Raw genomic sequence first — 27,327 nt, 5'->3', positions numbered from 1 at the left:
TCTTTCTTAAAGTGCCCATGTCTCCTGCGGAGCCCGTCTCTCCCCGTGGTCCTTACGGAGTCCCCAGCATCCTCTACGGGTAAGTAAAATCTTATTTTTTTTAATAAATTAGCAAAAATCTCAAAAAAACTTTTTAAACGTTGTCACTATGGGGTATTGTATTGTGTGTAGAATTTCGAGGGAAAAATGAATTTATTCCAGTTTGGAATAAGGCTGTAACATAACAATGTGGATAACATTAAATGCTGTGAATACTTTCTGGACGCACTGTATTAATATTGCCATTTAATTTCTGCAGACAAAAATAATGGTTATCGACTTTGTAAAGATGCCATTTAGTACATAAACCCGCGTGTGTCATATATATTATTATACATTTAATAACCTGCGAGATAGAGTATCGACTCGATTCCGACAAGTCTGCCCAATGTTTTAAAGCAGTAACAATTTAAAAGGGTTTTGCCTTTTACTTCATTGCCGCTTAAAGACATTGGACAAACTTAACGGAATCTTGTCGATCCCTGCATCTCTCAAGCTATTGCATTTCCCCTTACAATTTGAAGTGAATAGTTTATATTATGTGGTTTTTTTTTTGTTTGTTTTTTGTACTGCTTCTACAGTATATATAGTAGAGGAATAAAAGGGACAACTTAATTTTTACAGATATTGAAGGGAAATTATACTCTCTTCAATCCATTTGTTGAGCACTAAGTGAAGTACATAGCAAGAAGATGTTTGTTTTTGCCTTGCTTTTCATGCTTTCAGCTATTTTAAAGGTCAACAAGATGACTTTCTGGCAAGATGGGTATTGCTTGGTTTAAAATAAGTCCCATCTCACAGTTCCTTTTTCATTGGTATGTCTCTGACCTTTAGAGGCAGCTATCCTTTTATTCGTGCTGTGAATTATTTTGGGCTCTTTTCTATTTAGTACTATGTGGGTGGGCCATTCCACAATCATGTATTTGTGTAACACACTTTGCATACATATGCAGTTAAAGGTAATCTTTGTTATCCATGTGGAATCTTTGACCAAACTGAACTTTATAAAGTACAATAGAGCGTTGCTACAATTAATGTTAGGGAATATACACTGCTCAAAAAAATAAAGGGAACACTAAAATAACACATCCTAGATCTGAATGAATGAAATATTCTTATTAAATACTTTGTTCTTTACATAGTTGAATGTGCTGACAACAAAATCACACAAAAATTATCAATGGAAATCAAATTTATTAACCCATGGAGGTCTGGATTTGGAGTCACCCTCAAAATTAAAGTGGAAAAACACACTACATGCTGATCCAACTTTGATGTAATGTCCTTAAAACAAGTCAAAAAGAGGCTCAGTAGTGTGTGTGGCCTCCCACGTGCCTGTATGCCCTCCCTACAACGCCTGGGCATGCTCCTGATGAGGTGCGGATGGTCTCCTGAGGGATCTCCTCCCAGACCTGGACTAAAGCATCCGCCAACTCCTGGACAGTCTGTGGTGCAACGTGGCATTGGTGGATGGAGCGAGACATGATGTCCTAGATGTGCTCAATTGGATTCAGGTCTGGGGAACGGGCGGGCCAGTCCATAGCATCAATGCCTTTATCTTGCAGGAACTGATGACACACTCCAGCCACATGAGGTCTAGCGTTGTCTTGCATTAGGAGGAACCCAGGGCCAACCGCACCAGCATATGGTCTCGCAAGGGGTCTGAGGATCTCATCTCGGTACCTAATGGCAGTCAGGCTATCTCTGGCGAGCACATGGAGGGCTGTGCGGCCCCCCAAAGAAATTCCACCCCACACCATTACTGACCCACTGCCAAACCGGTCATGCTGGAGGATGTTGCAGGCAGCAGAAAGTTCTCCTTGGCATCTCCAGACTCTGTCACGTCTGTCACATGTGCTCAGTGAGAACCTGCTTTCATCTGTGAAGAGCACAGGGCGCCAGTGGCGAATTTGCCAATCTTGGTGTTCTCTGGCAAATGCCAAACGTCCTGCACGGTGTTGGGCTGTAAGGACAACCCCCACCTGTGGACGTCGGGCCTTCATACCACCCTCATGGAGTCTGTTTCTGATCGTTTGAGTAGACACATGCACATTCGGAGGTAGCGGTCCTGCTGCTGGGTTGTTGCCCTCCTACGGCCTCCTCCACTTCTCCTGATGTACTGGCCTGTCTCCTGGTAGCGCTTCCATGCTCTGGACACTACGCTGACAGACACAGCAAACCTTCTTGCCACAGCTCGCATTAATGTGCCATCCTGGATGAGCTGCACTACCTGAGCCACTTGTGTGGGTTTTGGGAGGTCATACAGGCACGTGGAGGCCACACACACTACTGAGCCTCATTTTGACTTGTTTTAAGGACATTACATCAAAGTTGGATCAGCCTGTAGTGTGTTTTTCCACTTTAATTTTGAGGGTGACTCCAAATCCAGACCTCCATGGGTTAATAAATTTGATTTCCATTGATAATTTTTGTGTGATTTTGTTGTCGGCACATTCAACTATGTAAAGAACAAAGTATTTAATAAGAATATTTCATTCATTCAGATCTAGGATGTGTTATTTTAGTGTTCCCTTTATTTCTTTTTCATCCACTAGGGGTCACTGGAGTACTCTTGGGATATGGACGGCTTCCGCAGGAACAAGGGCACTGAATATTTAAATTTAGAACTCTCCACCCCTCCATATCCCCGAGTACCTCAGTGTTTTTTCTGTGCTCACAGCACGAACAAGGCTTGTGTGGAGTTCCCACACTTAGTGAAGATTTTCTTAATTTTTCATTTTTACTTTTTCCTTTTGCACATCCCTTCCCAGTTTCTGTAAAAACATGGGTCCGGGATAGTGCCGCTGCAAGAGCATGGCGTGTCGGTCCTCACAAAGAGCACCCTCACAGCCACACGCAGCCCACTACTGCTGCAAAAGCTGGACGGAGCTTACAGATAGAAGCCCCGTCGCAGCCATGCTCTGAACAGCTGGACGGAGCTTACAGGAAGAAGCCCCGTCTCAGCCATGCCCTGAAGAGCTGGACGGAGCTTACAGGAAGAAGCCCCGTCGCAGCCATGAACTGAAAAGCTGGACGGAGCTTACAGATAGAAGCCCCGTCGCAGCCCTCCATACAACAAGGTATGCTGGGGGGGGGAACGGGGCGGTCAGCGCAGGCTGCCGCCCCGCTGTGTGGGGTCCGTGTTCTCAGGCCGCTCGCACCCGCCGCTCCGTCCGGCCGCTCCGTCCGGCCGCCCCAGACGCTCCGTCAGCAGGAAGATGCCAGCGCTGAGAGGGGAACCGCCGCAGCTCGAGCGACGCCGGAAGCCGATACGCGCCGCTCTGGCCAGCCGACCTCCGCTGCTCTGCAATAAGTGTCCCTTGCCTCCCTGCAATGAGCTTCCCGGCAATGCTCCCCGCTGAGACACAGCGCTACAGGGAGTACAGGGGGAAGGGGGGGGAGGACATGGGTGATTACATAAAGGGAAATAGCCTGTATGACAGGCTGCCATAGCCTGCCTGTGATTCTCCCTGTATAATAGACTATTGAGTCTATATTCACACAGGATGTATTGTACCCTGTACTGTGATTATCAGTGTAAGCATGGCATGGGGGCCATTTTAACCATGCTTCCTGTTTGTAATTCCAGAACGTTCCTGCCCTACATCACTACTCCACCGGAGGCGCAGGGGTGTTAGTGGGAATTTTTGCTTCAGGTTTTACATAGGCTGGCCATGTAAATGCACTTCGGCCATATATATATGTATATTACACACCTTAAGTAACATTTTTACTCCGTCGTGCAAGTGTCTGTCTTTGTTTATTGGGTTGTCTGTCTGCATAATGAGTACGGCACCAGCAAAGACTAAAAAGGAAGTTTTTACTGCAATATCTGTACATGAATCTACCACATGTTCCGTATGTTTTGTAGGTTTCAACTCAGGAAACCGGTTTCATTCCTATGTTACGCAAATGTAATGTCTGGGTTGCAATTAGAATTGGCCACCGTTCGACACGAGCAGCAAGATCCGAGTCTCGGAGAAGACCGCCAAATCTAACGGAGGAGTCTCAGCCGTTGCAAAAGTCCAACTTCACTTTGGGTAACAGAGTATTCATTTAATTGGTCTTATAATTTAACCGTTTCTGCTATGTTGCAGTCTGACAATTCTATGCCAACCCTTACGGCGTTAAATAAGGGTGAGGATGGCACATTAGACCAGCAGTCAGATAGTGCGGTTTTTAACAGCCCAGACATTGATAATGACCAGTGCGTCAGTCTCTGAAGTTTACAGAGACTAAGGAGCCTCTAACATATAATCAGTCGGATTTACTAAACGACAGATTTCCAATGGGCTTCTTATTTGGGATATCTTACTAAGATGTTAGTAGAAATAAGCGAATAACCCGTTCTATACCTCACAGATCTACATTGGAGAATCCGCCATTGGTGGATTCGTCTGTGTCAAACCTTATACAGACCCTTCAGACGTTGGGTCACTAAGGCGCCCTTTGTATGGAAACAATGACGATCACGTTATACTTATCGTTAATCAAATTTGAGATAGCTATGTACAGCTTCTCCTGCCGGCTGTTAGCTCGCTTCTCGCCTTTTCATCGTCGCTAGTTACAGCACGACAACTTCTCTGGCTGCGTTCTTCGCAAGCTAAGTCAGAGGTCAAAAGAATACGGTGGCCAGAAGTTGTTTGGTCCTAAAATTGACAAATGCATTTCTCAGGCCAAGGCGGGTGGGGGGGGGGGGGGGGGAGACAGTCTAGTTTCCTGTCATTGCCTCCACCGGTACCAAGACGGAAATACTCTGGTCCGGCGTTCAAATCCTTTAGACTTCAGTCCTGTCAAGGCTGTGGTACAGCCACGCCTTGTAACGCCAGGGCGCTAAAGTCACCAACAAGCCAGTGGCTTGACGGGCTCCCGGGCCATTTCGGATTTCCAATTGTGGGAGCGCGTCTTCAGACGTTACATTTGTTGGGATTCTAGACATCCACTGATGGATGTTTCCGCTATTTAGTGTTAAAAGAAAGCTGTCTCCCGCCACTGCGCTTTTTCAAGACAGGACTGCCTCTGTCGGACGACAAGAAGGCGTTTTGGCAGGTTACCATTCAGTCTCTGCTGGATTCAGCAGTTTTTAATTCCAGGCCTGGTACACCCACAAGGTTAGGGTTATTATTCACCGAAGCCGGAGGGGTCCGTCACAGTCTCAATCAGTAAGTCACTTCCTACAGATTGAAGATGGAATTTCTGCGGCCAGAATTTGCAGATTTGGAGCCACAAGATTGCATGATTGCGTTTGATCTCCGGGATGCGTACTTACACATTCCGGTTAGGTCACTTCATCAGAGGTTCTTGCGTTTTGCAATGCGCCACAACCATTAACAGTTTCAGGCTCTACTGTTTAGCCTCTCGTCAGCGCCTCGAGTATTCACCAAAGTGATGTTTGTGATGATAGCTCATTTCAGATCTCTGGCAGTGACAATCGTTCTGTACTTAGACGATCTGCTCATAAGAGCTCCGTCTCGACAGATGCTCTTCCTACTTGCGCTGCTAACGTACACCACGGTTGCAGTGTCAGCTTCAAGAAATCGCATCTAATTCCGTCTCAACGACTTCAATTCCTAGGTATGATTCCAAATACGGTAAATCAAGGAATTTAACGACTACACCAGATAGTACAGATTATACGCCATCTGGTACACTTAGTGCTCAAGCCACGCACACTGTCGGTACATTTGTGTATTCGCCTATTAGGAACAATGGTGGTGGCTTTCGAAGCGCTTCAGTTCGGAGGTTTTCACTCGCGTCCATTTCAACAGCAGTGGTCGCCCTCGCATAGGCAGATTCCCCACAGGGTGAGGTTGTCGCCAGGGGCGACGGTGTCTCTACTCTGGGCGAGAGTCTCAGAAGTTGGGGAGTTGTAGTTTAAAATGGTCAACGACAGAGTCTCTGGGCGGATCACGACAGATTGCTGTCTATAAATGTCCTGGAACTCCGTGCAATTTACAATGCACTACATGCTTCGCTCTCAGACTGTCCAAGGGCAGTCAGACATCGCGACGGCAGTCGCATACACAGGGAGCAACGAGAAGCCGCATGGCAATGCGGGAAGTAGCTCGAATCCTCAATTGCCCAGAATACCACCAGGTGATATTGTCGACTGGGTTCATTCCGGGAGTGGACAACTGCAAGGCGGATGATCACAACCGTCGGGATTTTCATCCAGGAGACTGGGCATTAAATCCAGAGGTGTTTCACATGTTGGTCCACAGGTGGGGTTACCCTCAGGTGGACCTGATGGCACCTTGCCACAAACGCCCCAGTATGTGTCAAGAACGAGAGATCCAAGGGCAGTGGGGGTGGATGCTCTCACAATCGCGTGGCCGTACAGTCTCGTGCATCTGTTTCCACCGTTTTCCGCTGCTCTCTCAGTTGCTAAAACGGATCAAAAGAGAGTCTGTCACAGTCATACTAGTGATGTCTCATTGGTCTCGAAGAGCTGGGTCTCGGATCTCCGCGGACTACTCGCAGACGATCCTTGCCCGCTCCTACTACGTCCAGACCTGTTACAACAGGGTCCGTTCTTTTACCCAGATTTAGCCCGGCTGCATTTGACGGGGTGGCTGTTGAGACCGCCCTCTTAAGAAGAGAGGGCATTACAGTATCGGTTATACCAACCATGTTACGAGCTAGGAAGCCGGTTACGGCAGCTCATTATTACAGAATTTGGCGTGCCTATATAGGTTGGTGTGAAGCTCGGAAGTTTCCGACATCATTTTTCAAGTTATACCGTCTTTTGTTATTTTTGCAGACGGGGTTAGATGGAGGACTGCGTTTATCTACACTAAAGGTGCAGTATCTGCGTTGTCACTTGCCGTCGGTACACGCTTTTCTACAAGGTGTCCTCAGAGTACAGCCTCCAGTCATTCCACCTACAGCGCCATGGGACTTGAATCTGGGTTTACATTTATTACAGTCTTCATATTTTGAACCCTTACAGCAAGTGGATATAAAGTTTCTCACTTGGAAAACAATTTTTTTTTCTAGCCTTAGCTTCAGCAAGGCGTGTTTCAGATTTGGGTGCCTTGTCATGCAAGCCACCGTATTTGGTCTTTCCTGATGACCGAGCGGAACTTCGGACGAATTCCCCTTTCTTACCAAAGGTAGTGTCATCTTTTCACATCAATCAACCAATAGTAGTTCCTGTGTTGACAGCACATTCTGGAACTCTGAATGTGGTACGCGCATTACGCGTTTGTGTCCTGAAGCTCTACAGTTCGTAATACGGATTTGTTGTTTGTTCTCTATGATGCTGCCAAGTGGGGTTGGCCAGCTTCTCAGCAGACCTTATCCAGATGGATAACATCAGTAATAGCTCATCCCTCGGGTTTTGTGGGAACTTCATGGCCAGCTGGTCGGGGAGCTTCTACGACGCAGCTTTGCCGTGCGGCTACATGGTCTTCAGTGCACACGTTTGTGCGCTTTTACAAGTTTGATACGTTTGCGGCATCAGCATCTAGCTTTGGCCGCCTAGTGTTACAGGTGTCAAACAGCTCTCCCACCCACGGGGGAAGCTTTGGTACGTCCCAAGAGTACTCCAGTGACCCCTAGTGGATAAAAAATAAAATAGAATTTTGGTACTTACCAGGTAAATCCTTTTCTTTGAATCCATAGGGGGCACTGGACGCCCGCCCAGAGCAGTTTTACCTGGTTTGTATTAAGCTCAGGGGATCTTATGGTAACACATTTTCACCGACTGGTTCAAATTATAAGGTTCTATCGGTTATGGTGTCAACTGTTTAGTTGTCAGTAACGTTATGTGTCAACTTTGTTGTTGTCCGTTATGTTATATGTAATTCTCCATTGTCAACTTCTTTATAGTTCCTGTTCGGCTCAGTAAAAAACACTGAGGTACTCGGGGATATGGAGGGGTGGAGAGTTCTAAATTTAAATATTCAGTGCCCTTGTTCCTGCGGAAGCCGTCCATATCCCAAGAGTACTCCAGTGCCCCCTATGGATTCAAAGAAAAGGATTTACCTGGTAAGTACCAAAATCCTATTTTTTTTGAGCAGTGTATAATATGTTTGTAACCTCTGATAATGTACCATTTTTTTTTATTTGAATGATCATGAATATGACAAAAATTACCGTATCTGTCGCATCAGAATGCACTATTTCTTCTTTAAAGTTCTGTGAATTATAATTTCCAAATGTGTTGTGAATTTATTTACAGGCTGCAAAGGATTAACAAGCAAATATCACTAAACACAATTAACTAATACTTTTGTCATAATGTTTTAATGTGCTTAAATTATGCCAGTTATTGTATGAAAATCTATGGATGCTTGACCAGCTGATATGATCTTGGTGTCCATATCAAATCTGATTTTGATTGGGGAATTCAGTAACCAGTGAAGGGTGCGAATTGCTGTTGCTGCGGCATTTAAACGCCAACAGCTTCACCCATTCGGTTCCGGTATGAATGGTCGACAATGTTAATGTCGACACTCATTAGGTCGACCACTATTGGTTGACATGGACTAAAGGTCGACACATGAAAATGTCGACATGAGTTTAACTTTTTTTGGGTGTCGTTTTCTGCGTAAAGTGACGGGGAACCCCAATTAGGGCAGAGCGTTCCCTCGCATGGCTCGCTTCGCTTGTCATGCTTCGGGCAAGGTGCCTCGTTCCTCTTTGCTCGGCACAGGTTACAGTTCCCAATCGTAGTCCACGTGGATCGTAAAGTATGAAAATTCCCAAAAAGAAAAAAAATTTGAACAACTTGTGCCGACCTTTTTCATGTGCCGACCAATAGTGGTCAACCTAAAAGAGGCACACACTTTGTTTAAAGCAGAGAGTTTGCAGTTAGACTACAACATGTTCTCATTATAGGCACTCCTAATGAGCAATGCAATTGCAAAACTTATGAAAACTTTTTATATTGTCTTTGGAGGGGATAGGAATTATGTATAACAGTGATCTTTTAAAAAAGGTGTTGTGCATTATGACTTAGAGGTGATTTAAATTGTCGGCGATTATCCCACCCGGCCAAATTAACGCAGCAGCGGGATCTCCACCTCATAGGGTAGCAAGCACTATTTTTGTGAATGGGTGTGCAAAAGGGCCGGGTTAAGGGTGCAAGACTGGGTGGGTATCCGGTCAGATGGTCGACAATGTTAAGGTCGACACTCATTAGGTCGACCACTGCGTCTGACCTGGTAATAACCCGGGAATAACCCTTCTTTACTCCCGTGTTGAATTACCGGGTCAGGAAACCCGTGAATTTGTCAGTGACCCGTTCACACTGCACGTCGACCCGGCAAAATACTGGGTTGATACCGGGTTTTTTGTGCAGTATGAACAGGGTATAATTTAAGATTACAATACATATGGGTGTGTATCTTAAGACTTGTACCATGAAAAACTAATATTCAACACAGTATATAATAAGTTAGGTAAAATCCTGTCTAAAATACCATACTGTATAAATCCTGTTTAAAATACCGTACTGTATAAATAATAACTGCATTAAAAATGTAATACTCTACTATAAACAGCATTTTGGTCCTTAACTGTGAAATCTGTTTCTCTGATGCCATGGGGGACACTGTGGAGATACTGTAGGGCAGTGGTATCCAACCTTAATTGGGGTGTGAGCTACTTTCAGAAAATTAAAACCTGACCCGGCACCCATTCACAGCATAGGGAGAGACGGCACAGAGATGATCTTATCTCCAGCGGCACCTCCGCCCCCCACCCCTGATGCAGCCTCTGTCCCCGCTCCTGGATGGCAACCTGACCTGGCATATTGCTGGGTCGGGAAGCCACCCTGTTCACACTGCACAGTTCCAATGCCAGGTCGCAACTGGGAATGACCCGTTTCCAACTCCCGAGTGCGACCTGGCAAAAGCAATGTGAACGGGGTATAAGTGTTCTTCCCTACGTCTTAAATTCTATGTGGATGGTTTCCCATTAATCACATGTAATCACAGAGACCCATAACTTGGTGCTTGCTTTTTTCCATACCTTCAGTCTAGTCAAGAATCTGAATGTTAAGAACACAGTGTTTATTAACTTTTTGCAAGTTTGCATTTATTTAAAATATTGTACTACTTAGTAACAGGTATAAAGGACTAGAATTTTTATCATAAAGTACAGCATCTTTAATCAAAAACCTTTTCAAGATCTGAAATTGCAGGATTAACTCTGATCAGTGGAATTAGGCTTGCTGTTCTTTGCTGCGTCCTTTTTTTTTTTTGCATGTGGTTTGTGTGGTGCGCATGCTAAACCCTAGCTTAAAAGAAAACTGCAGATCTGCTCATGTATGTTTAATTGGAAATAATTCCCTTTGTAACTGCTGATTAGTTTTTTTAGTAAATTTGCTCATCCCACTCCTTGTGTTCCAGTAGTACCGTGAACAAGAAGCCATTCGTCTTTGCCTCAAGCACTTTCGCCAGCACAACTACACAGAAGCTTTTGAATCCTTACAGAAGAAAACAAAAATTGCTCTAGAACACCCCATGCTAACCGAGCTGCATGACAAACTAGTGTTGAAAGGAGACTTTGATGGCAGTGAGGAATTGATTGAAAAAGCTGTAAACGGTAGTAATGGTCACTTCTACAATTTGTTCAGTGTTGTTTACACTTGTTTGTTCGACATTTTAGAGATTTCTGTTTACTTTATATTAGGATGTCAAGGTTGACTTTACAGCCATCGGTCAAAGCCTTTTAAAGTAACTTTTATGACAGTCATATTTGACTGACTTTTGTTAATCGATCTCTGGCAATAGTGATTTAGTATTGCTGAGGGGGAGGAGAGCGAGAACCTGTTTCCACTGCACCAACTGTAAAGGTTAAAGTAAAAATGTAAATATAAAGATGTGTCCCATACATCTACTTCCTCAACCCTTGCCTTCATTCCATTTCCACAGGTCAAACTTTTCCTAATTTAGTGACCTGGCCGCTCACATTTTAAGTGAGCACCAATTGTGTAGCACCAACACACTATTGGTTAACAATTTAGTTTCTTTTTTTAATATACAAAATAAAAGATTTTTCTCCTTTAAATTGTACCGTGTTTCCCAAATTGGTATACGGATGAAGGTGTACCAAGGATGAGTCATAATAACACTTAGAGGTCATTTCAATTAGGTATGAGGGGGGTGTTTCAACATGGAGTAACAGCGTGGAAATGCCACTAGCGGCACTGAAACCTTTTGGATGCCCTGTCTAGCCAGGACTCGCAGATTTTTGTACACAGCCCCATGGGTAAACGAACAAAGATCTGCGAGTCCGCAGGTACTGTTAATGAGCCGTATAGCTGCGCTTACTTTACATACTGCTGCTAGTAATTTGTGGGTATTTGAATCGACCCCTATGTGCAGTCCTTCTAAAACTGTTTTGTCAGCTCCAGTTTGTTGGAACTGAAAATAATACAAAACTCCTATCATCGGTTGCTTGTTATTTAAATGTAATTTTGGAAATCCTATACATTTATATTAAGTAATGCAGACCTTTTATCCAAGTATAATGTTAATGTGCAGTGATCGCGCTGGGCCGAAAAAAAAAGTGGGTCCCAGGGACCCACGACTTTTAAAAATTGGGGTCCTAACTGTCCTTTTCTTGGTCCCATCAGAATGAAGGTTCTTATTAATCGTATTAATGATTAAAATATAAAAACACAGACTTGATTTGGACACTAAAAAAGTGTTGCAAGGGGGAGGAGGGGGTGACGATGCTGCTTGAGCTGTGTAGCATACAGGACACTCTGCCCCAGAGCTGTAACTAGACATTTTGGTGCCCTTGTGGCAGAAAGTGAATTGGTGCTCCCCCTCCATATTCCAAAGTATGGACAGTGCGCAACGAAAATTTAGGGGTTTGGCTTTGTGGGGAAGAGGCTTGGCTACATAATAGTGCCAATTCACATTACACCACACAGTAGTACCGCTTATACACATTGCGCCAGGCAGAGCACCTTATACACACTGCGCCAGGCAGAGCACCTTATACACACTGCGCCAGGCAGAGCACCGTATACACACTGCGCCAGGCAGAGCACCGTATACACACTGCGCCAGGCAGAGCACCGTATACACACTGCGCCAGGCAGAGCACCGTATACACACTGCGCCAGGCAGAGCACCTAATGCACACTGCGCCAGGCAGAGCACCTAATGCACACTGCGCCAGGCAAAGCACCTAATGCACACTGCGCCAGGCAGAGCACCTAATGCACACTGCGCCAGGCAGAGCACCTTATGCACACTGCGCCAGGCAGAGCACCTTATGCACACTGCGCCAGGCAGAGCACCTTATGCACACTGCGCCAGGCAGAGCACCTAATGCACACTGCGCCAGGCAGAGCACCTAACGCACACTGCGCCAGGCAGAGCACCTTATGCACACTGCGCCAGGCAGAGCACCTTATGCACACTGCGCCAGGCAGAGCACCTTATGCACACTGCGCCAGGCAGAGCACCTTATGCACACTGCGCCAGGCAGAGCACCTTATGCACACTGCGCCAGGCAGAGCACCTTATGCACACTGCGCCAGGCAGAGCACCTTATGCACACTGCGCCAGGCAGAGCACCATATAATGGGCACTGTGGATATGTGGGTGTGCATGTGATGGTCACTGTGGGAGTATTTGCTCTGTGTATAATGGACACTGTGGAGGTATGGGCAGTGTGTATGATGGGCACTGCCCCATCCCCCATATTTGCATCATTAGCTGCCGCCAACACTCTCCTCCCTCCCCCACACACACATGCTCCCTCCGTTAGTTGATTACAAGTATAACTTAATCCCCCAGGGAGTGCAGCCGTATGCGCTGGCTAGTGTGCAGCCACTGTCACACAATACAGCCTGGCGCCTGCTGCAGCTGCTTCTTCTTGTAGTTTGGAGCAACACAGCGAGCACGCAGGGAGGAAGGGACAGCCGCTACTGTAGTATTGCTTTTTCCTCCCTGGCCTGAAGACAGTGGTGTGTACACGATCAGTGGCTGCTACTGTGCATGGACAAGGCTGCCAGTGCCTCTACGCATTCCTCCCAAAGACTTTTGGCGCCGGGGACGGTCAGCACAGGGGTACAATAGAAGTAGACAAGGGGTGGGTGCTGAGAAAGCGTGCCCTTCCAGCCCGGTATCCGTGTCCGCAATAGAGGGGGTGTTTAGAATAGTAAAATAGTTAAGGCACAGGAAGCATTTGAGTGTGTGTTGGGGGGGCGGGGGGGGGGGGGGATGAGGAGAGCGGTCCCTTTACTGGCTGGGAGATAGGACCCGAGTGACTGGCTGTGCAGTGGGCGTCTTAATGCACAGGCTCTAGGGCACTGGCGGTGGGCGGGCGAACAGGTGCAGTGCTGGTGGCGGCATTTAATGAGTCAGTGAGACTCATTGTAATGCCGTCCCAGAACCAGCCCCACCGCGGGAACAGACAGCCCCCCTCTCCCCACGCCACTTGTAATAACAGCTCAAAACAATATTTCCACCACCATCCGAAGCTGGCCGTGAGATTACGGAGCTCCCAGCCCCCTCTCCCTGGCCACGGAGCACTGACAGCACTCAGAAGCTAAACCCCGTCCCCAGCCGCGGGTTACCCAGTGTCACAGAGGAACAACTCGCGGAGAGCTGCCACGGAGCTGCGCTGTCATGCCCGGACGGTAGATGCTAGATTCAAGTGGCCTAAGGGACCCTTTACCTCAAGGGGAGGAGCCACGACACAAGGGGGAGGAGCTAGGCTAGCGGGATAGCTCTTCTACTAACCACACCACCAACTACATACTTACCGAAGCGTGGCGAGCGAAGCAAGTCCGCGAGGGTACTTTTTGGGTACCCTGTTCGGCCTCCTCCCCCTGGTGACGTGTCTCCTCCCCTAGTGACATCAGAAGGTCCCTTCTCCCACTCCGATTTAGGACCAACCATGTCCGGACTGGCAAGGCACCACCTCCTGTTTCTCTTACGTCCTAGAGGATGCTGGGGACTCCGTAAGGACCATGGGGTATAGACGGGCTCCGCAGGAGACATGGGCACTATAAAGAACTTTTAGTATGGGTGTGCACTGGCTCCTCCCTCTATGCCCCTCCTCCAGACCTCAGTTAGATTTTGTGCCCAGAGGAGATCAGTGATTATAATTATATATATATATATATATATATATATATATATATATACATACATACATACATACATACATACATACATACATACATACATACATACATGTTGAGTATCCCTTATCCAAAATCCTTGGGACCAGAGGTATTTTGGATATCGGATTTTTCCGTATTTTGGAATAATTGCATACCATAATGATATCATGGTGATGGGACCTATTTATAAGCACAGAATGCATTTATGTTACATATACACCTTATACACACAGCCTGAAGGTTATTTTAGACAAAATTTTGTATAACTTTGTGCATTAAACAAAGTGTGTGTACATTCACACAAATCATTTATGATTCATATACACCTTATACACACAGCCTAAAGGTCATTTAATACAATATTTTTAATAACTTTGTGTATTAAACAAAGTTTGTTTACATTGAGCCATCAAAAAACAAAGCTTTCATTATTACACTCTCACTCAAAAAAGTCCGTATTTCGGAATATTTGGATATGGGATACTCAACCTGTGTGTGTGTGTGTATGTGTATGTATATATATATATATATATATATATATATATATATATATATAGATAAACAATGGTGGTGGCACTCAGCGACGAATAATCAGACGACAACCAACCTGGTTAACAGTCAACGTTTCGGGGACTGCTCCCCTTTATCAAGACACAACCAGCACCTCTGAAAAGAACATACATAAATACTTACAAAACACTTACCAAACACCAATCACGCCATTGTCAGCGCTCCCGGACGCCCGACGATGACGTCATGCGCGCGTCAGCGTGCACGTGGTCTCCGTCAGCCGTGCGTGTCGCGCGGTCACGCAGTGTGGTGTGCATTGGTTACCTAGCAACCACCGCCTGGCGCCGTGATTGGTTCTCGTTACACCACTATCAGACTGGCGTCAAAGACGTCTGACGCTGGATAGTCACGTGCGGAAGGAGATTCCGGGTTACCCTCGGCGATAGGTTGCCTAGCAACCCACTGGCACTGCGGACATGGCAATTAATAATAATCAACATAAGTGAAAGAAAACCCAAAGCAAACAAAAACATAAAACGAGTGATACACTGAAACAAATAAAGCAATTAATGAAACTACAAAAACACTGATTAAATAAATATATGAAGCACACGGCTGCAAGTAAATCTTGATATTACGCTAGCTGTTAGAGCATATAGTCAAACTGTATGGAAAAACATTATTTAAAGGTTAAATAATAAATTGAATAGAAAACACAATCCTAACTATAATATGAAGTGTCCGTAATGTCTGGACAGAGAAAGGTGTACTGAGTCTGTCCAGGTGATGTGGAAAACCTCAATGAGGCACCTAGAACAACGAAAGATTACAGATTTATAGAAAACAATTGAAGCTAAGAGCTTCATTCAATCCGTTCGGCTGAACTGTTTGAAGTTTATGGATCCACCATGTCTCTTTTTGGAGTAGAATTTTTCCTCTGTCTCCTCCTCTCCTGTTGGCAGGTACATGGTCGATCATCCTGTAACGAATAGTGGCCAGTGAATGACCAAAGTTCTTGAAATGTCTGGCCACTGGTAAGTCGCTACCCTTACCCTCCCAAGCTGCACGGATGCTGGATCTATGTAGGGCTATTCGCTCTTTGAACTGGCGAATGCTTTTGCCTACATATAATTGGCCGCATGGGCATTTAATGTAGTAAACGATGAACTTGCTGGTGCAGGTCAATGCGTGTCTAATCTTAAAGGTTTTACCCGACCTGGGATGTTGAAATTCATCACCTATCTCTAGACAACTGCATGTAGTGCATCCTGTGCACCTGTAGTTTCCAGGTTTACGAGTGAGGAAATGGGATGGTTTTGCTGGACCCATTTCCGATATATCGTTATGTACTACGATGTCCTTGATATTTCTGCCCCTTCTGTATGCGGCCATTAATGAAGTGTCCTTTAGGACTCGTAAGTCCTTATCTCTAGAAATGATCGGCCAAATGTTTTTAGCTTTTTTGACCAGATATTGGCTTGCAGTGGTGAAGTCCTGCGTCCAAATCATCCTTTCCTTAGTGGACTTTGTCCCTTTATGTGTTAATGCAATCTGTCGAGACGTCGACAATGCTTTAGCTCTAGCTTTCTGTAGAGCTTCCGCAGAGTATCCGCGTGCTTGGAATTTCAAGGACATATTGTGGATCTGTAGACGGGCATCGTCTTCATTACTACAGATCCGTATAATTCTAAGAAACTGCGAATACGGTAAACTCCACTTTAAGGATTCCGGATGATGGCTATTTGCTCTAAGTATTGTGTTGCGGTCAGTCGGTTTGAAATAAATGCTGGTATTGATGTTGTTGTCTTGATCCACAGAGATGGCCACGTCGAGGTAATGAATACTTTCAAAGCTACATTCGTACGTAAATTTGATGGCTGGATCCTTTGCATTCACTTCTTCCATCATGCTGATGAATTCCTGTTGAGTACCAGACCAAATCAGTATGATAACGTCGATGTACCGACGAAACAGTGTGATTTTACTGGTAGTGTCACTGGTATTGAAGAACAGATCTTGTTCTAACTCGCTCATAAACACGTTCGCGAAACTGGGAGCCACGCAGGACCCCATGGCACATCCAGTTAGCTGACGGTAAATTTTTTTGTCGAAGAGGAAATAATTTCTCTTAAGGGTAAGACCCAAAAGAGTCAAAAACAATTTGACATCTGGGCCCTTATATTCCGAGTGATTTGTGAGGAAGGTTTCCATGATCTGTAGGCCTCGATGGTGTGGGATACTGGTGTATAAGTTGACAACATCAATAGTGCAAAGCAGCTGTTTCGATGGTAAAGGAGACAGAGCTTGTAGTGTCAGAATCAGTGAAGTAGTATCTTTTAAACATAGTGATAATCCTTGAATCAGCGGTTGAAGGTAATAATCCAGATATTGAGCTAGATTATAGTATAGGGAGTCCCTTGCTGCTATGATGGGACGACCCATCATAGCAGCAAGGGACTCCCTATACTATAATCTAGCTCAATATCTGGATTATTACCTTCAACCGCTGATTCAAGGATTATCACTATGTTTAAAAGATACTACTTCACTGATTCTGACACTACAAGCTCTGTCTCCTTTACCATCGAAACAGCTGCTTTGCACTATTGATGTTGTCAACTTATACACCAGTATCCCACACCATCGAGGCCTACAGATCATGGAAACCTTCCTCACAAATCACTCGGAATATAAGGGCCCAGATGTCAAATTGTTTTTGACTCTTTTGGGTCTTACCCTTAAGAGAAATTATTTCCTCTTCGACAAAAAAATTTACCGTCAGCTAACTGGATGTGCCATGGGGTCCTGCGTGGCTCCCAGTTTCGCGAACGTGTTTATGAGCGAGTTAGAACAAGATCTGTTCTTCAATACCAGTGACACTACCAGTAAAATCACACTGTTTCGTCGGTACATCGACGATATCATACTGATTTGGTCTGGTACTCAACAGGAATTCATCAGCATGATGGAAGAAGTGAATGCAAAGGATCCAGCCATCAAATTTACGTACGAATGTAGCTTTGAAAGTATTCATTACCTCGACGTGGCCATCTCTGTGGATCAAGACAACAACATCAATACCAGCATTTATTTCAAACCGACTGACCGCAACACAATACTTAGAGCAAATAGCCATCATCCGGAATCCTTAAAGTGGAGTTTACCGTATTCGCAGTTTCTTAGAATTATACGGATCTGTAGTAATGAAGACGATGCCCGTCTACAGATCCACAATATGTCCTTGAAATTCCAAGCACGCGGATACTCTGCGGAAGCTCTACAGAAAGCTAGAGCTAAAGCATTGTCGACGTCTCGACAGATTGCATTAACACATAAAGGGACAAAGTCCACTAAGGAAAGGATGATTTGGACGCAGGACTTCACCACTGCAAGCCAATATCTGGTCAAAAAAGCTAAAAACATTTGGCCGATCATTTCTAGAGATAAGGACTTACGAGTCCTAAAGGACACTTCATTAATGGCCGCATACAGAAGGGGCAGAAATATCAAGGACATCGTAGTACATAACGATATATCGGAAATGGGTCCAGCAAAACCATCCCATTTCCTCACTCGTAAACCTGGAAACTACAGGTGCACAGGATGCACTACATGCAGTTGTCTAGAGATAGGTGATGAATTTCAACATCCCAGGTCGGGTAAAACCTTTAAGATTAGACACGCATTGACCTGCACCAGCAAGTTCATCGTTTACTACATTAAATGCCCATGCGGCCAATTATATGTAGGCAAAAGCATTCGCCAGTTCAAAGAGCGAATAGCCCTACATAGATCCAGCATCCGTGCAGCTTGGGAGGGTAAGGGTAGCGACTTACCAGTGGCCAGACATTTCAAGAACTTTGGTCATTCACTGGCCACTATTCGTTACAGGATGATCGACCATGTACCTGCCAACAGGAGAGGAGGAGACAGAGGAAAAATTCTACTCCAAAAAGAGACATGGTGGATCCATAAACTTCAAACAGTTCAGCCGAACGGATTGAATGAAGCTCTTAGCTTCAATTGTTTTCTATAAATCTGTAATCTTTCGTTGTTCTAGGTGCCTCATTGAGGTTTTCCACATCACCTGGACAGACTCAGTACACCTTTCTCTGTCCAGACATTACGGACACTTCATATTATAGTTAGGATTGTGTTTTCTATTCAATTTATTATTTAACCTTTAAATAATGTTTTTCCATACAGTTTGACTATATGCTCTAACAGCTAGCGTAATATCAAGATTTACTTGCAGCCGTGTGCTTCATATATTTATTTAATCAGTGTTTTTGTAGTTTCATTAATTGCTTTATTTGTTTCAGTGTATCACTCGTTTTATGTTTTTGTTTGCTTTGGGTTTTCTTTCACTTATGTTGATTATTATTAATTGCCATGTCCGCAGTGCCAGTGGGTTGCTAGGCAACCTATCGCCGAGGGTAACCCGGAATCTCCTTCCGCACGTGACTATCCAGCGTCAGACGTCTTTGACGCCAGTCTGATAGTGGTGTAACGAGAACCAATCACGGCGCCAGGCGGTGGTTGCTAGGTAACCAATGCACACCACACTGCGTGACCGCGCGACACGCACGGCTGACGGAGACCACGTGCACGCTGACGCGCGCATGACGTCATCGTCGGGCGTCCGGGAGCGCTGACAATGGCGTGATTGGTGTTTGGTAAGTGTTTTGTAAGTATTTATGTATGTTCTTTTCAGAGGTGCTGGTTGTGTCTTGATAAAGGGGAGCAGTCCCCGAAACGTTGACTGTTAACCAGGTTGGTTGTCGTCTGATTATTCGTCGCTGAGTGCCACCACCATTGTTTATCCATATGCTCCACGGAGAGGTTGTGCACCAGTCTTTTACCTACACTGATAAGCGTGAGTGCCGGACATGTTTTGTTTGTTATATATATATATATATCTCTATCTATCCAGCAGCAGCCGGCACTCCTATATAAGAGATGAGGCTCAGGTGCCAGAACCAAAAAATGAATAAATGTCCAACAATGAACGGCACTCAGAGACAACGATACTTGTATTCCAAAAGGTCAACGTTTCGGGGAGCGAACCCCCGTCGTCAGGACACAGCATATATATATACACACACATACACACACATACACACACATACACACACATACACACATACACACACATATACACACACACACACATATACACACACATATACACATGCTATCTGGGTTATTCCAGTGTCAGTTTGGCGCTGGGTGTGTGCTGGCATACTCTCTCTCTGTCTCCCCAAAGGGCCTTGTTGGGGAATTGTCCCCTTATAGATATATCCTTGTGTGTGTGGGGTGTCGGTACGTGCGTGTCGGCATGTCTGAAGCGGAAGCCTCGTCCAAGGAGGAGGTGGAGCAAATGTGTGGTGTATCTCCGTCGGCAACGCAGACTCATGATTGGATGGACATGTGGCATATGTTAAATGCGAGTGTGGCCTCATTACATAAAAGACTGGACAAAGCAGAGTCCAGGGAGAAAGCAGGGAGTCAATCTTCGGATTGGACTGGGTCACAGGGCCCTTCTGGGTCTCAAAAACGTCCCCTATCCCAAATAGTGGACACTGGTACCGACACGGATTCTGACTCCAGTGTCGACTACGATGATTCAAAATTACACCCAAGAGTGGCAAAAAGCATTCAGTGTATGATTATTGCAATAAAAGATGTTTTGCATATCACTGATGACCCCTTGGTCCCTGATACGAGGGTGCGCATGTATAAGGAAAAGAAACCTGAGGTAACCTTTCCCCCATCTCAAGAGCTTAACGAGTTATTTGAAAAAGCGTGGGAAACTCCAGATAAAAAACTGCAGATTCCCAAAAGGGTTCTTATGGCGTATCCTTTCCCTGCTCAGGACAGGGTACGTTGGGAATCCTCTCCCAGGGTGGACAAGGCTTTAACGCGCCTGTCCAAGAAGGTGGCGCTGCCGTCTCCGGACACGGCAGCCCTCAAGGATCCTGCTGATCGCAGACAGGAAACTACTTTAAAGTCTATTTATGCGCATACAGGTGCTTTGCTCAGACCGGCAATAGCATCGCAATGGGTATGTAGCGCAGTTGCAGCATGGACAGATACCTTGTCAGCTGACCTTGATACCTTAGACAGGGATACCATTTTATTAACCTTAGCCCACATTAAAGACGCAGTCTTATATATGAGGGACGCACAAAGAGACGTTGGGCTGCTGGGTTCCAGAGCCAATGCCATGGCTATTTCTGCGAGACGAGCCCTATGGACCCGCCAATGGACGGGTGATGCAGACTCGAAGAAGCATATGGAGGTTTTACCTTACAAGGGTGAAGTGTTGTTTGGGGAGGGGCTCGCGGACCTGGTTGCCACAGCTACCGCCGGTAAATCTACCTTTTTACCTTTTGTTCCCCAAACAGCAAAAGAAAACTCCACAGTATTAGATGCAGTCCTTTCGGTCGCATAAATCCAGAAGAGGTCGGGGCTCCTCCTTCCTTGCCAGAGGTAAGGGTAAAGGAAAGAGAACACCTGCTTCGGCTAGTTCCCAGGAGCAGAAGTCCTCCCCGGCTTCTACAAAATACACCGCATGACGCTGGGGCTCCCCTAAGGAAGTCCGCACCAGTGGTGGTGCGCCTTCGACTTTTCAGCCTTATCTGGATTCTTTCAGACGTGGATCCTTGGGTGATGGAAATTGTTTCCCAAGGCTACAAGCTTCAAAGAGGTGCCCCCTCGCCGATTTTTCAAGTCGGCCTTGCCAGCTTCACCCCCGGAGAGGGAAGTAGTGTTAGCTGCAATTCAAAAGCTGTGTCTACAGCAAGTGGTGGTCAAGGTTCCCCTGGTCCAACAAGGAAAAGGGTATTATTCAACCCTGTTCGTGGTCCCGAAGCCGGATGGTTCGGTCAGACCCATTTTAAATCTAAAATCCCTAAACCTGTACTTGAAAAAGTTCAAATTCAAGATGGAATCGCTCCGAGCTGTAATATCCAGCTTGGAAGGGGGGGATTTGATGGTGTCACTGGACATAAAGGATGCATACCTGCATGTCCCCATGTACCCCCCTCATCAGGAGTACCTGAGATTCGCTGTACAGGACTGTCATTACCAGTTTCAGACGTTGCCGTTTGGGCTTTCCACGGCCCCGAGAATTTTCACCAAGGTATTGGCAGAGATGATGGTGCTCCTGCGCAGGCAGGGAGTCACAATTATCCCATACTTGGACGATCTCCTGATAAAGGCGAGATCAAGAGACCAGTTGCTGAAGAGGGTGTCGCTCTCCCTAAAAGTGCTGCAACAGCACGGTTGGATTCTGAATCTACCGAAGTCACAATTGGTTCCAACGACTCGGCTATCATTCCTAGGCATGATTCTGGACACGGAACAAAAGAGGGTTTTTCTCCCATTGGAAAAAGCGCAGGATCTCCAGAACATGGTCAGAGAACTGCTAAAATCAAAAAGAGTGTCTGTTCATCAATGCACTCATGTTCTGGGAAAAATGGTGGCAGCCTACGAGGCCATCCCCTTCGGCAGGTTTCATGCAAGGACTTTTCAGTGGGACCTTCTGGACAAGTGGTCCGGGTCCCATCTACAAATACATCAGAAAATAACCCTGTCCCCCAGGGCCAGGGTGTCTCTCCTGTGGTGCTCAACTTCTAGAGGGTCGCAGATTCGGCATTCAAGACTGGGTTCTGGTGACCACGGACGCGAGCTTCCGAGGATGGGTAGCAGTCGCACAAGGAAGAAATTTTCAGGGACTGTGGTCAAGCCAGGAGGCTTGTCTACACATCAACATACTGGAATTGAGGGCCATATACAACGGCCTACGACTGGCGGAGAATCTTCTTTGCGACCTACCGGTTCTGATTCAATCAGACAACGTCACAGCCGTGGCTCATGTAAACCGCCAAGGCGGGACAAGGAGCAGAGTGGCGATGGCGGAAGCCGCCAGGATTCTTCGCTGGGCGGAAAATCACGTAAGCGCTCTGTCAGCTGTCTTCATTCCAGAAGTGGACAACTGGGAAGCAGACTTCCTCAGCAGACACGATCTCCATCCGGGAGAGTGGGGACTTCATCAAGAAGTTTTTGCAGAAATAACAAGTCTTTCGTGACTTCCTCAAATAGACATGATGGCGTCACGCCTCAACATACAGCTTCGGAGGTATTGTGCCAGGTCTCGGGACCCTCAGGCAGTAGCGGTAGACGCCCTGGTGACACCATGGGTGTTTCGGTCGGTCTATGTATTCCCTCCTCTTCCTCTCATCTCAAAAATATTGAGGATCATAAGACAAAGAAGAGTGCAGACAATACTCATTGTCCCAGATTGGCCTCGAAGGGCCTGGTACTCAGATCTTCAGGAAATGCTCACAGTAGATCCGTGGCCTCTTCCTCTCAGGGACGACCTGTTACAGCAGGGGCCCTGCGTGTTCCAAGACTTACCGCGGTTACGTTTGACGGCATGGTGGGTGAACACCGAATACTAGCTGGGAAAGGTATTCCGGAGGAAGTTATCCCTACTCTGATAAAGGCTAGGAAGGAGGTGACGGCAAAGCATTATCACCGTATCTGGTGGAAGTATGTATCTTGGTGTGAAGCCAAGAATGCTCCTACGGAAGATTTCCATCTGGGCCGGTTTCTCCATTTTTATAGACAGGAGTGGATATGGGCCTGAAGTTAGGCTCCATTAAGGTACAGATTTCGTCCCTGTCTATATTCTTTCAGAGGGAATTGGCTTCTCTCCCAGAGGTCCAGACGTTTGTGAAGGGAGTGCTGCACATCCAGCCCCCCTTTGTGCCCCCAGTGGCACCATGGGACCTTAACGTGGTGTTAAGTTTCCTGAAATCTCACTGGTTTGAACCTCTTCAAACAGTGGAATTAAAATTTCTCACGTGGAAGGTGGTCATGTTATTGGCCTTGGCATCTGCAAGGCTGGTGTCCGAATTGGCGGCCTTGTCCCACAAGAGCCCCTATTTGATTTTCCATGTGGATAGAGCAGAGTTGAGGACACGTCCTCAATTTTTGCCTAAGGTGGTTTCTTCATTTCATATGAACCAACCTATTGTGGTGCCTGTGGCTACGGGGGACTGGAAGGACTCCAAGTCCCTGGATGTAGTCAGGGCTTTAAAGATTTATGTAGCCAGGACAGCTAGGGTTAGGAAAACAGAGGCTCTGTTTGTCCTGTATGCAGCCAACAACAAGGTTAGCGCTCCTGCTTCTAAGCAGACTATTGCTCGCTGGATCTGTAACACGATTCAGCAGGCTCATTCGACGGCTGGATTGCCGTTGCCAAATTCGGTAAAGGCCCATTCCACTAGGAAGGTGGGCTCTTCTTGGGCGGCTGCCCAAGACGTCTCGGCATTACAGCTTTGCTGAGCAGCTACTTGGTCGGGTTCAAACACCTTTGCTAAATTCTACAAGTTTGATACCCTGGCTAATGAGGACCTTGCGTTTGCTCAGTTGGTGCTGCAGAGTCATCCGCACTCTCCCGCCCGGTTGGGAGCTTAGGTATAATCCCCATGGTCCTTACGGAGTCCCCAGCATCCTCTAGGACGTAAGAGAAAATAAGATTTTAAACCTACCGGTAAATCTTTTTCTCCTAGTCCGTAGAGGATGCTGGGCGCCCGTCCCAGTGCGGACTGCATCTGCAAGACTTATTGTTGCTTTCATAAGGGTTATGTTACAGTGGGAATCGGTCTTTGACTGATACTGTTTTTTGTTCATACTGGTAACTGGTTGCGTGTATTCCAGGTTATATGGTATGATTGGTGTGGGCTGGTATGAATCTTGCCCTTAGATTAACAAAATCCTTTCCTCATATTGTCCATCTCCTCTGGGCACAGTTCTCTAACTGAGGTCTTGAGAAGGGGCATACCCATACTAAAAGTTCTTTATAGTGCCCATGTCTGCTGCATCCTCTACGGACTAGAAGAAATAGATTTACCGGTAGGTTTAAAATCTTATTTTTTAAAGCCTGCCGCCACGCCAATCAATCTGCCAGGCTAGGGATTGGCTGCTGCGGAGCGCATCTCAGAGGACTTACCCATGTTGGAAAAGTGAGTCCCTGGACATCAATACCGAGTAAAATAACGCGATATAGCGCGTTTTTGCGAACACTGATGTACTTATCAAGCAATAGCTTATTTTCGCAACCAGTCGCTCAAGATCCTGGTTCAGTATCCTAGCCATTCAGTATGTGGGAATATTACACAGAATTTATTTCCTGATTCTAAATGCAGTGGGTACATTTTTCTTCAAAAACATGGTTTGTTAGTCTCCTAGTGTCAAATAATCATATCAAGCTAATGTATCTTTCTGCAATATCTTTTTTTAAAACCTATCTTGCAGCATCACATGAATTGTGGTTGCTTTACACAGGGATAAAGAGCCAATGGTATGTTTCCTTGCCCTAAGTCTGGATACATACATCTTTGTTGTAATAAATCTCTCAAGGATTTTTTTCTTTTTAGGAAGGTGGGTCTGGATAGTTGATTCTTGGATCTTAATCCATGCAAATAGGTGCTAAAAGATCTATTCCAACATGAAATGTGTTTGGGGTGGGCAAGTGGTGCTTGATATAGGTATGTTGTATGGGACGCTTGACTTAAAAGGACAAAGTGCGTTGCTTACTAGAATACATTGTCATTTTGGCTATCCAACTACAGTCCATAGTCTATGTATGTAATGACATTAATGTAATGATTTAATTTAGTTTTTTTTTTTTTTTTTTTTTCTCTTTACAGATGGACTATTCAGTCAGTACATCAGTCAACAAGAATATAAACCACAGTGGAGCCAGATCATTCCTAAAAGCACTAAAGGTAACCAGGACAAGCCTATATATATTTTTTTTGTCATTGAAGGATATTGATTTTTGTATTACGTTACTGAAAAATATTGTAGACTGGAAAGTAACTATGTGAGTAGTTAGTCTTAAGCACTGCCTTTATTTGACCTCTTGTTTAGGCATTTACAGATGGTCCACTTTAACTGTGTGTGCTTGTTACTACATTAAACTACATAATATTTCTGCAGCGGGTTACACTGTGTTCCACAGGGAATACATCGGGGGTGTAGAGATGGACCGTGATCCAGAGGCACCAACAGGCTAAAGCTTTAAACTCTCCCAGAATGCATTGTGGGGCCTCCTCTATAACCCCGCCTCCAGGCACTGTGAGCTCCGTTTAAGAGTTGGTGCCTGCATGAAGCAGGTCACTTAACAGAGGAGCTGCGCTAGGCAGCCCTGAAAAAGCTTTTTAGAAGATTTCAAGGGCTGCAGCACTTCATATGTCAGTGTGACATACTGTGCTGCAGCTCCATCACCTTCCCAGCGGCGTCGCATACTCCTGCTGGCTCTGTTCCCAGGTACTTGTGGCGGAGGCTCTCTGGTTCCTAGGCACACCACCGCAGATGCTCTCCTGGATCGCGTGGCTGCTACTAAGGGAGGAGGTAAGAGGGTACCCCAGACAGGACCCGCCATTCAATCGAGTTCCGGACGCGGTTTAAGGAGACGAACTGCGGCACTGGCGTGGACACTGTGACAGAGCAGGGACCCCACTATATCCACCAGGGCTTGGGAGCACAGGTCGGATAGTAAAATATCCACTTTAATAAGGCTCCATAGTACCCGGAGGTGAGGACCAGCATAGGGGAAAAGGCGCTTGACCTGTAGCTCTGGGTGCCATCTACTGCTAGTGGAGCTGCCTCACACTCTCCCTCACTCCCCGACTGAGACGCTGGGCGCCATTTTCTAAAATAGATGCGACTGGTCTCCGGGACTGCAGGGCAAGGTCTCCTCTGTAAAACCGCCTGTTCATCAGCGCCGTGGTTTTACAAACATTTCAGTATTCTACATGTTGATAATAAGACAAGTTAGTTTAGAACAAGTGTACCTGTGCCAGAATATATTGTAGGAGTATTCTGATTTCTCTTACATCCTCTTATTTTTTTTTTAAAGAGTTAGTCACAGGGAGGCTGCTGACAACAATCTCCCTGCTTCGTGGGACTTGGGGGGGGGGGGGGGGGGGGGCGCCTCTGAGGTTAATAGCCACCATCTCTGCTGGCAGGACACTGAGCTCCTGAGGGTGATGATCGCAAGCCCCAGAGGCAACCGCTCACTCCTGCAGCATGCCGCCACCCCCTAACAGAGCCAGAAGATCGTGGTGGTGAGTAGGACGCCGGCGACCCGACAAGCGGGGAGCCGGTGTGAATGGCGTCAACAGGGTGGGAGCGCAGTACTGAAGCTGCGCTCCGGAGGCTCAGCGGTACTGCGGTGTGGCTCTGTGAGGGGCGCCCTGGGCCAGCGCAATACCCTTACACTGGTCACTGCATCTATCGGGGGCCCTGCACTGCTGCTAGAAATGATACCTCAGGCCAGTATAAAGAATGTAAAGTGCGGGAAGATGCGCCATTTTCGGGGGCGGAGCTTCTCAGAGTGGATCCAGCAGCTCTCCAGCGCCATTTTCTCCCTGCAGAACATCACACAGAGATGCTGACGGGGAGCGCTGCACTCCACATAGCTCCAGTCATCCTGTGCGGTACCAGTGGGTTATAGAAGGGGGGGGGGAGGGGGGGGGGAGGGAGAGTGTATTTACGACTGTGTAGTCTATTAAGGTTGCACAGTCAGCGCCAGACATTTATTCCATAACTGTCTACTGGGGCGCTGTGTGTGCTGGCTCCATTAACTGTCTCTCTGAAGGTACTTG

At 46.2% G+C, this 27,327-nt stretch overlaps 1 protein-coding gene across 2 annotated transcripts in view; it reads left to right on the top strand.

Annotated features, from left to right (window-relative positions):
* The window catches only part of MKLN1 (muskelin 1), a 322,757-nt gene that overhangs the window by 131,567 nt on the left and 163,863 nt on the right, over nucleotides 1-27,327 (top strand). For both annotated transcript variants that reach the window (XM_063926768.1, XM_063926769.1), the window contains 2 exons: nucleotides 10,398-10,590; nucleotides 25,366-25,443. In XM_063926768.1, coding sequence (XP_063782838.1) covers nucleotides 10,398-10,590; nucleotides 25,366-25,443 — 271 coding nt within the window. The remainder of the gene's footprint in view (nucleotides 1-10,397; nucleotides 10,591-25,365; nucleotides 25,444-27,327) is intronic.

This window comes from Pseudophryne corroboree, chromosome 6 (assembly GCF_028390025.1).
Source record: "Pseudophryne corroboree isolate aPseCor3 chromosome 6, aPseCor3.hap2, whole genome shotgun sequence".
Lineage (NCBI taxonomy): Eukaryota > Metazoa > Chordata > Amphibia > Anura > Myobatrachidae > Pseudophryne > Pseudophryne corroboree.
Note: the sequence above shows the minus strand (reverse complement) of the source record. Positions and strands in the feature narration are given on the sequence as shown.